This window comes from Elaeis guineensis, chromosome 4 (assembly GCF_000442705.2).
Source record: "Elaeis guineensis isolate ETL-2024a chromosome 4, EG11, whole genome shotgun sequence".
NCBI classification, from domain to species: Eukaryota; Viridiplantae; Streptophyta; class Magnoliopsida; order Arecales; family Arecaceae; genus Elaeis; species Elaeis guineensis.
Window position 1 is genome coordinate 16,089,113 of NC_025996.2, and position 12,727 is coordinate 16,101,839.

The window sequence follows — 12,727 nt, forward strand, 5'->3', positions numbered from 1 at the left end:
AAAAAGACTTTTATACTACCATTGAAGGGGAGCCCAAAAATTTTTCTAAAACTTTGCATAGAGGAAGAGAAAAGGACTACTCCATGAGCAACTAGACTAGCAATCTCGAGAATGGAGAAAAAATTTTGTAACGACATAGAGTGAATTTATTGTTCTAAACTTTCTTGTATTTCTTTATATGCAATAAAAATTATACTTTTTATTTAAATCGTCATGAGTTCTTTATTTACTCTCTTTCATATACTTTTATTTATGCTTTTCTGTTAGATTAATATTAGGAACAACTTTTACTTTCCGAAGACGCGCCGTGATCTAAGAGTACGAAACATGTCGAGGAAAGAAGAATTATTTATCTAATACTTTCGAAGACACGCCGTGATCTACGGATACGGAGTGTGCCGAAGAAAGATAGATATTTTTTCTAAAATTAATCGCATCTATTTAATTAAAAAAGAGATACAACTCTGCTAGGACAAAATTAATTCAAAACTTTCGAGCTCTTTATTTTTAATTACATTAATTTTAAGATAATTTATTTTCTAAATCAAAACAACGTTCCTTTCTTTTATTTTGTAATCTCAACTTAGCCCAAAATCCCTGAGGATACGATCTCGACTCATTCTACCTACGTAGTGAGTAGAGTTATTTTTAGTGCTATCAACGACTACGCAGCAGTATCTCTACAGTATGTCTAGGAAAGAAAATTACAGCTCACTTATCATAAATGCAGGAGCAAGCCAATATTTATCTCATTCATCTTTCATGGCGATCTGATGCCTTCTCTTCTGTCCAACCTCCACAAGTAATGTGAGAAGAGCCTCACACACTTGCGAAGCATTTGCTTTGCCAGGGTCATTGTTTAAGGAAGCATACACCATCCAACCATGATCCAACTTCTGTTCTGGCCGAACAACAACTGAACCAGGAACCTCAGCATCCTTCCGTGCGACAAGACCATCGCTCTTCTCACCATATCTGACTTGAAGTAGCTGTGCACATGCCGCCATTGCAGCAGGAATTGGCATAACCACTGGAAGCTTGGCTGGTTGGCCATCTGCAAGGGGTGCAATGATGGGAAGCTCTGCATGTGCAACATGAGACAAGGTGGCGAGGACACTAGCAGTGATGGCAGCTTCTGTATGGAAGGAAACCACAGGAAGTTCTTGTGGCAACTGGTGTCTCCCCAGAAATTCCCTCCTTTTATCGTACGTCAAATCTTCCAGGGCCTGCATATCACCCTGCAATGCATAAAGAATAAGATACTATTCCAAGGGACAAATTGGCACAAAGATCAAGAATGAGCATGAAACTCAGGGTTACAAGATTACTACCATTTTTAACATCCTAATCCAGCATACCAGAGCCGAGCTATTATTGCTCTATTCAGTAAAAAAAAAAAGAGCGGCAAGCCCCTGCAGTGCAGATGTTAAAAGAGAAAACCACAGGGATCCAGCTGGTGCTTTTGAGTCTGATTTCACATTATATGATACATTTCTTTTCAAAGAAGACTCCACCCTGAATAATAGAGGTGATGTAATACCCACCCTGTTTAGCGGACCAATAAAAGTAATATCGAACTGAACCACTGCTCCTTCTAAAGGGACTCATTCGTAATCAGTTTTCAATAGAAAAATAATGGTGATTAAGGCAACTGCTCAGGCCAAGCATTAATATGTATCTATTTAAGGCCTATCTGCTAGATCCCTTTCTAGAAATGCAGATATCTGTCAACCGAAATCATTTTATTTGTGATAGTTATTCCTTCAATTATCATCAATTTCATAGTAGACAACCAAATTTCAAGTATCAATCGAAACAAACATAGAAACATTCTAGAATATGCCAATAACATACATGCAATAGAAGTTACACCAGCGTTAGATGTAGGATCAAGATAATGACAGGACTGCAAAAGGAGCTATGACATTTGATGGTAGAATAACAAGTTTACCATTTTAGATATGATAATATGCAGTTTCTCTTGAAAGCTGAAACAGTACTACCAGACATGCAAAATTCCTCAAAATTTGAGCTGCATATTATTTTAAGGGTGTTCTGCAGAATGTTTATTTTAGATCATAAGAAATGAAGACTGTCCGGCAGTTCAGCTATCACAGCCTAAAGCATGATTTAGATATTGAAGTTCAACTTGCACTTGGAAGAATAAAAAGAAAGAAATTGAAAGTAAAATCTATAAATATAAATAAACGGGGAAGAAGAAGAAGCAGCCTAAACATGAGATACATCCTCCACAGCAGCATGAGTACATGAAGACGTGAAATACATGGTCTCCACCATTCTGTATAAGAAACAGCTCTTCCTAGTTCATGTTTCTTTGAGATTGAATCAGCGCATGCATAATTTTAACCTGGAAACTAGATGATAAAAGCAGGATAAAGAACTACAAAACTAAAGCATTTTACCAACATTCGCATCAATCAGTCTGAAACTTGCTGAGCATTAAGATAAAAGAACCTTACACATAAATCAAATACCTTAAGGACTTTGCATATCAGGATCTCCATAAGCTGCCGTAATCTTACATAATCTCCAAGCTGTCCTTCCCGCAAAATATCAGAAGCAACTGGGCTGCCTCCATAGGGACTCTGTGCCAATGCTAACCCACCGACCTTATCTTTCAGATCAGACCAATACAAAGATAATGCAGCTGCTGCATCTACTCCCCCTTTGCTATGCCCAAGAATCAATACACGCTTCTTGGAACCCCAATAGATCTCTTCGATATATTCTTTTATTTCTCTGGCATTTTTATCAACTGAAGCCTGAGGTTAAATATGCAGTACTGAGAACAGGCAAGACAACTTCAATGTAAGAAAATCAAGGAAAGAGAAAGACAACTACCTCACTGTGAATCTTGGCGATATGACAAGCCAAGCCCATCTTTGAAAAGTATGTTTTTGTATTAACAAAATACAGTGGACCATGATTGCTAAAAAGACCTGTAACCAAAAAAAGTGGATGAGCCGAAGAAAAATTTAAAACTTTATTCTACCCTTTGACAGAAAGAAAATATTACCTGGAATCAACAAGTACACCATCGAATTTGGCAACTTATGCTCATTATTTCTGACAAAGGAAAAGGTTGATTAAATAATCATAAAAGCAAATATCATTTTTTTGCAGATTTGATTTTGCTCTGTTTGATTATCCAAATGAAGAAATTGGTATGGTAGTGCATGCAGACCTAATGTTCTCAAATAATTCCATGAACCTCTTTGTTCCATCTTCAACTGGGGGCATGCCTCTGGCACGCTGTAGCCAACCAATGTCATCTGCTGAACCACGGATAGTTTTTCGAGCCCGAGACACAAGGCTGCAAGAATAACTGGTAAGAAACTATATATCCTAAGCAAGATAAGTTATCTAGAGAAAATGAATATTTTGCCCAACAACTAACAATACAATGATGAAAGTCTTCCACAAAAATTAAAGTGTAATTCTGCACAAAAATAAATTCCTTAAATAGATAATCTCTACATGATCAGGTTTAAACTTCAAAAGTACATGTAGTAACTAATTATAAGAGGCATAATAATCAGTTACAGGAACAGCTTATTGTTGAAACTTCTGCTGACAAGAAGAAAACCCACTTAATACTTCTTCTCAGCTAGGACATATAACAATAGGTATCAGCATCAGAAGATTCAGACCATGGTTCACTACACTATGGCATCAACTTTTGTTTACATCTATGTTTAACTTAATGTTCCATGAATGTTAATATTGAAGGTTTTATGCAGTCTTTTTATCTTAAAAATAAGATCCAAGAGAAGTCCTAGTCCATGATATTTGCAAATGGTATCCAAAAGAAACAGGAAAAAGTTTTCTCAAGTTCCAAGTAATATGAACTCAGATGCAATCAAATTACACATCAAATTAGAAGATGTAGTGAAAATAATCAGCACATACAATAATAATATTTCATACATGACGATTGACAAACATGATGGGAAACTAGGAAAGTCCCAAGAGAAATGCTGAACAGAAAGAGATCAGACATAGTTGCTAAAATGAGACCAGCACTAAAAGAATTCATAAGGAAAGCAACCAGACCAAATATTAAGCTCTTGTTGATGAGATAATATCAGAATGAGCTATGTGAAGGCCAGTGAAGAAGGCCATAAAGTGGCTTATTGTATACATTCTTAAAAAATTCAATGTGAGTGAAGGCATTCTTGCTGTACATTTGATATCAGAAAACAAGGACAGTTAAATCCATGATAGCTATTATAGCCCCAAAAGTGAAAAGCTCATCATGGTGGATGCCATATTTTTCAGCAAGCGTATGAGCTACAAAAAAAAGCTTTATGGCCTAAACTAAACCTGAAAAGCAAGTTTGAAGATTATTGAGCTCACTCAAACTGCTCCATCAGGAAGGGACAGATTTTTTGTGTCTCCTGAAGAGCTTGAAGCTTTTTAGTTGAGAGTTACCACTAGAATCTAAACGTCCAACAATCTCATGAATTAAGGTTCCTAATAGGCATGAAGGGAAATGAAGAAAAGACTTTGAAGGCTATAAGGCTTTAGAAGATCCATGAGGGCAAGATCCTACCAATGGAAAGTATGATGTTCTAACTGAGATCCTACATAGATAGGAGAAGAAGCCCAATTTAGAAATGGTAGCAAACAACACCTAAGCTTACCATTCTGTGGTTTAGAATTAGTATAATGGGAAAGATATTATGTTCACTAGAACTGCAAAGAGCAAAGAAACTGCACCCAGAAGTATGGATATGTCAGTAAGTTCAAGAGTTAATTTAGCATATATGCAAGCATCTCAAAAGAAACCAAAGAATCATAGAGACATAGACTATAAAAGACAAAGGTAAGTATGAGCAACTTTAATATGATATTTGCAAATAAAAAATGCTCAGGAAGTACAAATGATGTAATAATATCTTGTCTCAACAAAACCTTTCTGCTTATGTGTGTGAAGACAAAGCTATAAAGATGTAATGTTGTAAGAGAAATGCTACAACTCTTATATGAGAGAAACTTAGTTGCACAACTACTGAAGCTACAAAGTAATGGAAACCACCCATGTAATTCAACAAGACTAACCTCAAATGTATTAAAGACAAGGTTATGCTAGGCAAAGGATTAGCTCACAGCATGAGAAGGCGAGGGCATGGTGCTTTCCTAAGCTACAACCAGTAAAATTAATAAAACCTAATGTTATACAGATCTAATCCTAGCATAAGAAAACTGGCCAAAAACAAGGATTGCATCAATGAGATACAAACAAGACATCGGCATCATGGTTTGCTGTTGTAAAAGCCCAGTATACAACGTACCATCCAGTACTGTTGGGTAATAAGACTCAGTGCATGCCCCATACCAAGTGTTAGTATGAAGACATGTACTATATCAACACTCAGCATGGAATATACTGGTTTGTTATCAATATGGGGTCTGGTACCAAAACTAGGAACCTTGATTGGCACAATAGTTGCAGTGCTTTGTGATGAGAATGGAGGATGTTAGCGTTACAACCCTACCTTTTAGCTTATCCATATGCACTTGACTGCATTAGAATCTTGCTATTCAAGCTGCCATAGAAGACTTTTTTACCCTTAGTTTAAACATTGCTTTTACTATAGTTTTGTACATATTTTAGTAATTTGATATGAACAAACAGATTAAAAAGTCCTAAAAGAAGCCATATATCCCCGTGTCTTTGAAAAACCAAGTTTTTAAATAACATATTATGATGTTATGATGGACCCCCTTCAAAAATGTTATAATGGTTATAATAGTCATTATTTGCCTTGAAAAGTAGCATTTGGATTTTTCATATTAGATTGTTGGAGACATGTAGATGTGTTATAATAAAAAATGATGGGCAACAGTGGGAAGACAACAGTGCTATCTTCCCCTTCACATTTCATTGGATAAACAAATATTTCTTTTGGACCAGACAATCACTTTAAAGAGAGTCCAGAAAATAACACTTTTTCTAGAGAAAGTGAAAATAACAGCCATTGTTTATGCTATAAAGGACAGTCTAACATTAAATAATGCATTATAGTCGCCATTATATCTCTACCTTCTTATTATTTATGGTGCAGCAGTAAGGCACCAAAACTGTTATAATGGCTATTATAATGATTATAACACCGTTATTTAAAATTGTGAGTTACACAGAGGCGAAATAAGAGGCAAAGGCATGCCCCTTCTACCCAGGGGGCTCACTAGCAACATTGAATCTAGCCATCAACACCACCAATGTCCTCCCATAACTTCTGATACTTGCTCTTTTTTTTTTTTTTGACATGAGGTGTTGAGGAAGAAGATAAAGCTGACATCACCAACTGCGTGCATGGCAATGTTCGCCTCCTCTCTTTGCCCCATTCCACACCCATTTCCTTTTTGTTGAGGGATTTGAGACCATGGGAGCAACGAACAGAAGAATGGTTGAAATCTTCCAGTTTATTGTTTGCTCTTCTCTACTCCCTTCCACCTTACCACTTATTCTCCTTAAATGCCCACAATTCCCTTTCTCAGAAGTAAGAGGGTGCCACGAAATTTTATTATTACTTGAGGCCTTGAATCTAATAAGGGGTCTCTCACAAAGTTCAGTAACTCAGATAAACTAGGAATTCTTTTCAACCCTTAAGCCTCAACAGGTAATTATCAGAAAAACTTTCATCCTGATAACTATGCATCAAAGATTCAAATGAAACAGAATAAACAAAAAGAGGAGTGAAAAAAAAAATAATAAAGAGACTAATATAGGATTTCGGCAGCAAGATGAACAATTAAAATTGTATACACAATTGAGTAAAGATATAAAAGATTAATTGACAAAAAAAGACACCTTTGACCTCTACCAAGATTTTAAAACTCAAAAGAAATATTAAAAAGCTGATATCTTATATTGAACTTATTCTTCTCAAGATAAATATGGAAAGATTCAATCATACACCATATTATAATTCTTCCAAAATTCTTTAAGAAACCGAATATGTGCCTATCAAGCCTACCCTATAATCTAGATTTTCCTTCAGTCTCAAATCATTTATCACACGCCTCCAAAAACTGCAAGCAAGAGTTCTATGAAAGAATGATATAGAATATCAAATAGCTGACATGCAGCAGATATTTTTTAAATAAATGTATTCTGCATATCTAATACTACTTATAGAATTGTAATTTTAGGGGAAAATATAAAACTGTGGTTATTTGGGCATCCATACTCTTGGAGCATCGAAGATCCATTCTGAAAAATACTTGGAAATGTAGGTGTAGTTCTATCTTGAGATGAACTTGCATCAGAACTTGTCCCTCTTCCACTGTGAATAGGTGAAGCAGTGCCGACATCACTGGAGTGTTCATATCTTGTAGACCAACTATTGAAGGATGACTCACTGGTTTGTCCCGATGGAAATGTTATTAGTTCTTGACCTTCATCTGGAATAGCTCCATCTGTGACAGCAGTAAGAACAAAAGATCAACTTAATTGAATATCAAACCTTTGCATCTTCATTCAAATTCAACAACATATAGGACATTAAGAAGTCAATCATGAAATCAGATGCAGGTACAGGCATTTCTGCACAGATGGATGGACAGATATATATCATATATGTGTATGCTTATACATATACATACATACACATACATATACATATACATATATGTATATGTATATGCATACGTATGTATGTATATAAAGAGAAAAAGAAAGAGAAGAGAGAGAGAGAGATAGAGAGAGTCTAAAAATGCAGTCCATGTGGCTTCATATGCAGGTGCGGTGCAATAATTGCACCTCATGAGGCCAATGAACCATTGAACTCCTCATATGCAGCCAGTCCACCTAGCAAGCTGCTAAGCACCCTCATAAGCCTAGCAGGCCGCCTCATGAACACAAAGCGACTGACAAGGAGTCATTTCATCTTTATGAGGAAGATGCAAAGAAAAAGAAAATATAAGATATTCTTTTTTTTAATTATTTTTAAAATCATTCTATTGTCTTAAAGAAATCATTAAGTTTGTGATCTAAACTAAAACTTATGCTCTAGTAATTTTTTTACCTCTTAGTATGCCATGGTGTTTGTGTGATTCATTGTAATATATAGGTTAACATATTCAAATCTGAAACCTAAAATAATAGCCATGTTCTAAGACTGGTTAAGAGGTTAATTGGGTCAATTTGAGTTTAATGCAGGTTAACAGGTCATTGGACCTGATTTAACTGACCTACTTATTAAACAAGTTAAGCAAGTCTGATCAGGTACCTATTTGTTAAATAGATCAGGTCCAGGTTTCAATTCCAACCTGTTTAATAAACAAGTATGGTTCGGGCAGATAATTTTTCGTCTCGATTGATATCTGACCCAACCCAACCTGATTGGCCCCCCAAATTCCCAATCTCTCATAAATCATGACTCTTTTTCACCCTGGAAAAATAGTTGATACTTAATGTTTAAGTTTTGGATCTCACCAACAGGGACCGAGAAGCAACGAGTAAAATATGAGGTTGTTTGTGCAAGATAAGAAGCAGCTTCACTAAGAGCAGGAATGGAGCTAAATAGCTGGGAGTCATGCCCCTCATCTGCTGAATGATCATCACGAGCCTGGAAACATTAATGATCGAATTAAAATTTCAAAAATAAATTTTAAAAACCTAATCAATCATGTGCATAAAATTCTAGATATGACTTATTCAATCTTCCAGAAAAAAATAACATAAAAATTACTAAGGGATGGTCTTTGTATGAAGCATAGGACTTAAGTTGAAGGATCTGAAAGTTTATTACATAAAAGAGAACTTCTAAAAGGACTAGGATCCTTTATATGAACTGTTACCACTATCCATAGTAGTTGAATAAATCTTTGTAAGGAGAAATTTGTTCAGAAAAAGGGACACCTGTCTTGCTTATTTATGTCTAAACACGATGGAATGTTTTCAAGAAAGGAACACAAACAATTAATTTCTGTCAATAAGAAACAGTGGCACCAAAATAACCTTCTTCAGAGAATTTGTGGTGCTACTAGTGAAAACTAACACAAGCTTTATACACAACAAGAATGACCTTTGGCAATGACCTACAGAAGAAATGACAACCGTAAATATGAGCTGATTTAATTGGGTCATAAACATTGAAAGAATCCATTTGCAGATTCTTTCAGGATGAACTTCTAAACAAAGCAAGTAGAGGTGGTACCTCACTGTAAGTGATACTCTGTGACTCTATGTGTGAATACCATTAATTTGGAAAAGGAAATCCACTTGTTTCAGATAGGAAAAGCTCAAACATAAAAGAAATTGGCAAAGTATGCAGACATACATTGCATATTATGTACCTACGTGATTCATCATTCAAATTTTCTTAACCTGCTTGGTTGCATTAATATGTATAAAAAGCTCAAAGAATGCCATCCTAGATGCATAACATCTTGTTATGGGTCCCTACCATCAAAGCAGTAGTTGGTTCCACCCTTTTTGAAGGCCTCTTCTCCATTCTTGCCATCAAAAACCTAAGAATCAGACCATTGTTAATACTCAATAGCATGCTGACAGTTACTAAATATCATGCATGAAGCTGAAGAGAGACAAGCTAACAATGCAAATGAGACAAAATGGTTGCTTATATGGAAATAATGAGCTGCAAGATAGAAGTGATTAAAATATGGAGGCAGAGAGAGGCACTTTTGAATGCTAAGTTTTAAAATATCAAAAGAAATTTTAACTGCAATTTGTATTGATTGCCTGTAAGAATTAAAAGTTGACTTGATATGTGACCGTATGTTGGATATATATAATGGATTTTGTAGCAACATTTTCTTAGACTACAACCTAGGTACAAAAATCACATGATAGTGGTACCAATATAAAGCAATTGCAAGAGTAAAGCAAATATATTAAATCAAGATTCACCGTCTCGATACTGGATCCCGTATAGGTACCATCCCATTACAGTGTTAGCATGCAATATAGTACGAGACGACAAGGTGTACCAAGTGTTGGTACGATATAAGATTACATACTGCTTCGGTACCAATGCAGCACAATATGCTCGAGATGGTACGATACCGACCGGGACAACACCGACTGGTACGACAAACTTTGTGTTGGATGATTAATATCCAATTTTATTGCATAGAAGTTATACTCTTTGCAGCCAGAAGTCACCACAAAGAAGTTTAGAAAAGACCACGGTATTGAAATCAAAACACTAATTGACTTGACAATGCTTCTCCATCAACTATTAAATTGCAGAGCTGCATTAAGACATGTCAATGCAGTAACTCTATCAACCACTGTTTCCTTAGGTGTTGATTCATTATCAAATGGCTCCTTCTGTTTTGGATTTTCATGAAGTTCAAACTCTCCCTCAAAACGAAAGCCCATTTCCATGCCATAATACTCCTGCTAATATTCTTAAGAAAGTAACCATTTTATCCCTGCATTTTTGGCTCTCCAATAGCTTTCCTTCACCACAAGAAGGTTTCATTGCTTACATTTCAGAAGGTACTAAACATGTGTTTCTCATAAATAGAACTAGCTAGTTTAAAAGGATTAATGCATCAAAAGTTCCAAAACAGGCAATAGAGGGCTGAAATTAGATGGGTGTTTATCATCCAGTAAATAAAACTTTACATTAATAAAGATACCAGAGTAAAGATAGTAGCAACTGGAGAATCACTCAGCCAGAGATTGGAGCTGAATCACTCAACTCTAGTGAGAAAATTCCCACACTTCAGCAAAAGACAGTTACAATAAAAGACAATAACCTTCTTATGTATATAGCATTTTCACCACATGGAAATTCCAAATATGTCAGGTAAGTTGGAGTGAAGTCTCATTAATGCATATTAATTTCAACCATGTAATGCTACTTAGTCTATAAGCCTGAAAAGTGAACTCTTTAATGGCCATGGACGGACTCAGAATTCCAACTTGCCCATAGATTTCAAGTCATTTTCACCTCCAAGAAATTCCCGACAAAAAGAAATGGATACCACATCCTCGATAAATTTCACATCAGTTCTGCTTCTAAGTTTTGTATTCCCTTCTGTCCAATCAATATCATCTGATCCTCACTGAAATTGTCATTGCCCACGCACAGAAATTCTTCTATAGCTTTTTTGAGCACTTTGGATGAGTGACGATATTTAGGTTCTCCAAGCCACAAAAATCTACCCAAAATCATCTCTGAATTTAAATGATTCTTCTACCAGTTTATGCATATTTTAGAATAGAGAATATTGTATATGAAAAACTAATTTAGGATCGGTCATATTTTAGCAAGCTCAACATGAAAACAAGCAAACAGGCATGCATGTAAAAACATCTTTGAAAGTTCAAGAACAAAGCACAGAAGAAAAATGCAATGTATACCCAAGCCGTAGTAGCATCAAAGGTTGGGCATGACAGAAATAAAAGTTCGAACATGGTCATTGTGGGTAGTTATTAGGTCTGGAAAGTATATCCACCTCGTGGACTTGTCCCACCGGAACTATAAGGAGCCCCAAGTCCTCCGAGTGGCCACCACAGCGCCAAGCACGTCGGCCAAACTTTTGATACAAAGACAGGTGGTGTTGGAACCAACTTTAGTTCCATAATATTCTTGACGCATGCCACAAATATACGATCCAATTGCCGAATGGTGACACAATTCGAACAGGAGTTGATAGGACCGCGATTCTACGATTAAATTGGCCCAAATTATTAAAATATAAATGAACGCCAGTCCAACTGGAATGGGATGCTCAACAGGATTCTTGCTTGCCCGCCGCAGACTCCACTCAGATGCAAGATCAAAACCTTTGCGAAGAATAGAAGGATTCCTGTCCGATTCGAACACGAGGTGATCGGACTGCGATTCTACGATTAAACCAACCCAATTTACTAAAGTATAAATGAACGCCTTCACAATCGACAAAACACACGGAAAACTAAAATGGATCATCGAACCTCAAATGAAAAAACAACCATTAATTTATCCAGTCCAATAAAAAAAAACCAATAATTACATCAGAAGAGCGGGGGGGTGGGGAGGATCCGAAAAAATAAGAATGAGTTTTCTTCCCCTGATTCCCTTTCCGTTTTCACAAATTAATGATAGAAATAACAAGTAAAATTCTTGGAGAACCCTAATCCAAGGAAAGTATCAAAAGAGGCTCGCTCATACCTGGCTGGGATCAATCGCGGAGGGAAGAGCAAAAATGGGATTCCGAGGCTTAGGGTTCGTCCGCAGGCGTTTTTCCTGGAAAAGAAAAGCTGGGAAGGAGTTGGCAGAAAGGATCCATTGGCTGTTAAACCGATCTTGGGAAAGAGGGAGGGAGGGAAGGGCTCCTTCAACAAGCAAACCGGTGACCGCTCAGCCGATCACGTGCTCCCCATACGCCAAGTTCCGTTAAAGGGCGATGGGGAATCCTTCCTTGGAATATTGGTCCACCGGTACGTATGTATAAAAGTTGATGGGAAAATTCTAGATAAGGGTGCCACCACCACTGGCCCAGAGCGATGGTGACAGCATTAGAAAATACGGTGGAGATGAGTCGAAGTTAAGCGAAAAAGGCCCAACTCAAACTCTATTTTGTTCTTGTGATCGGATTGCGACTGTCAAGCTTCTAGTAACCTGATAAATGTTGGGACCAAATGATGTCGTCAAATGGAAATCTCGTTTCCAAAACCGGATGAGAGCCTAAGAACCCCTGATGCTTTCATCAAAGAATTTCTAGTTTTTTTTTCTTTTTA

At 36.5% G+C, this 12,727-nt stretch overlaps 1 protein-coding gene across 2 annotated transcripts; it reads right to left on the reverse strand.

Annotated features, from left to right (window-relative positions):
• Positions 1-478: 478 nt before the first annotated feature.
• On the reverse strand, positions 479-12,418 carry LOC105043679 (uncharacterized). Of its 2 annotated transcripts, none has more exons than XM_010921331.3 (9): positions 12,159-12,418; positions 9,438-9,501; positions 8,465-8,597; positions 7,218-7,446; positions 3,206-3,334; positions 3,038-3,087; positions 2,863-2,960; positions 2,496-2,783; positions 479-1,238 (listed from the first exon to the last, which is right to left on the reverse strand). In XM_010921331.3, exons 2-9 carry the CDS (start codon positions 9,492-9,494, stop codon positions 750-752), a joined length of 1,473 nt encoding a protein of 490 aa, XP_010919633.2. In that variant the 5' UTR covers positions 9,495-9,501; positions 12,159-12,418; the 3' UTR covers positions 479-749. The 2 variants fall into 2 exon arrangements, with proteins under 2 accessions (XP_010919633.2, XP_073111790.1); XM_073255689.1 differs by lacking the exon at positions 12,159-12,418 and adding an exon at positions 11,461-11,774.
• Between the last annotated feature and the right edge of the window lie 309 nt (positions 12,419-12,727).

Excerpts from the sequence above, each read along its gene's own strand:
- LOC105043679 (XM_010921331.3), bottom strand. The coding sequence starts at position 9,494 with ATGGCAAGAATGGAGAAGAGGCCTTCAAAAAGGGTGGAACCAACTACT. Across the intron at positions 8,598-9,437 it reads AACCAACTACTGCTTTGATG|GCTCGTGATGATCATTCAGC; the intron begins GTAGGGACCCAT and ends TAATGTTTCCAG. Across the intron at positions 3,335-7,217 it reads GGATCTTCGATGCTCCAAGA|CCTTGTGTCTCGGGCTCGAA; the intron begins GTATGGATGCCC and ends TTATTCTTGCAG.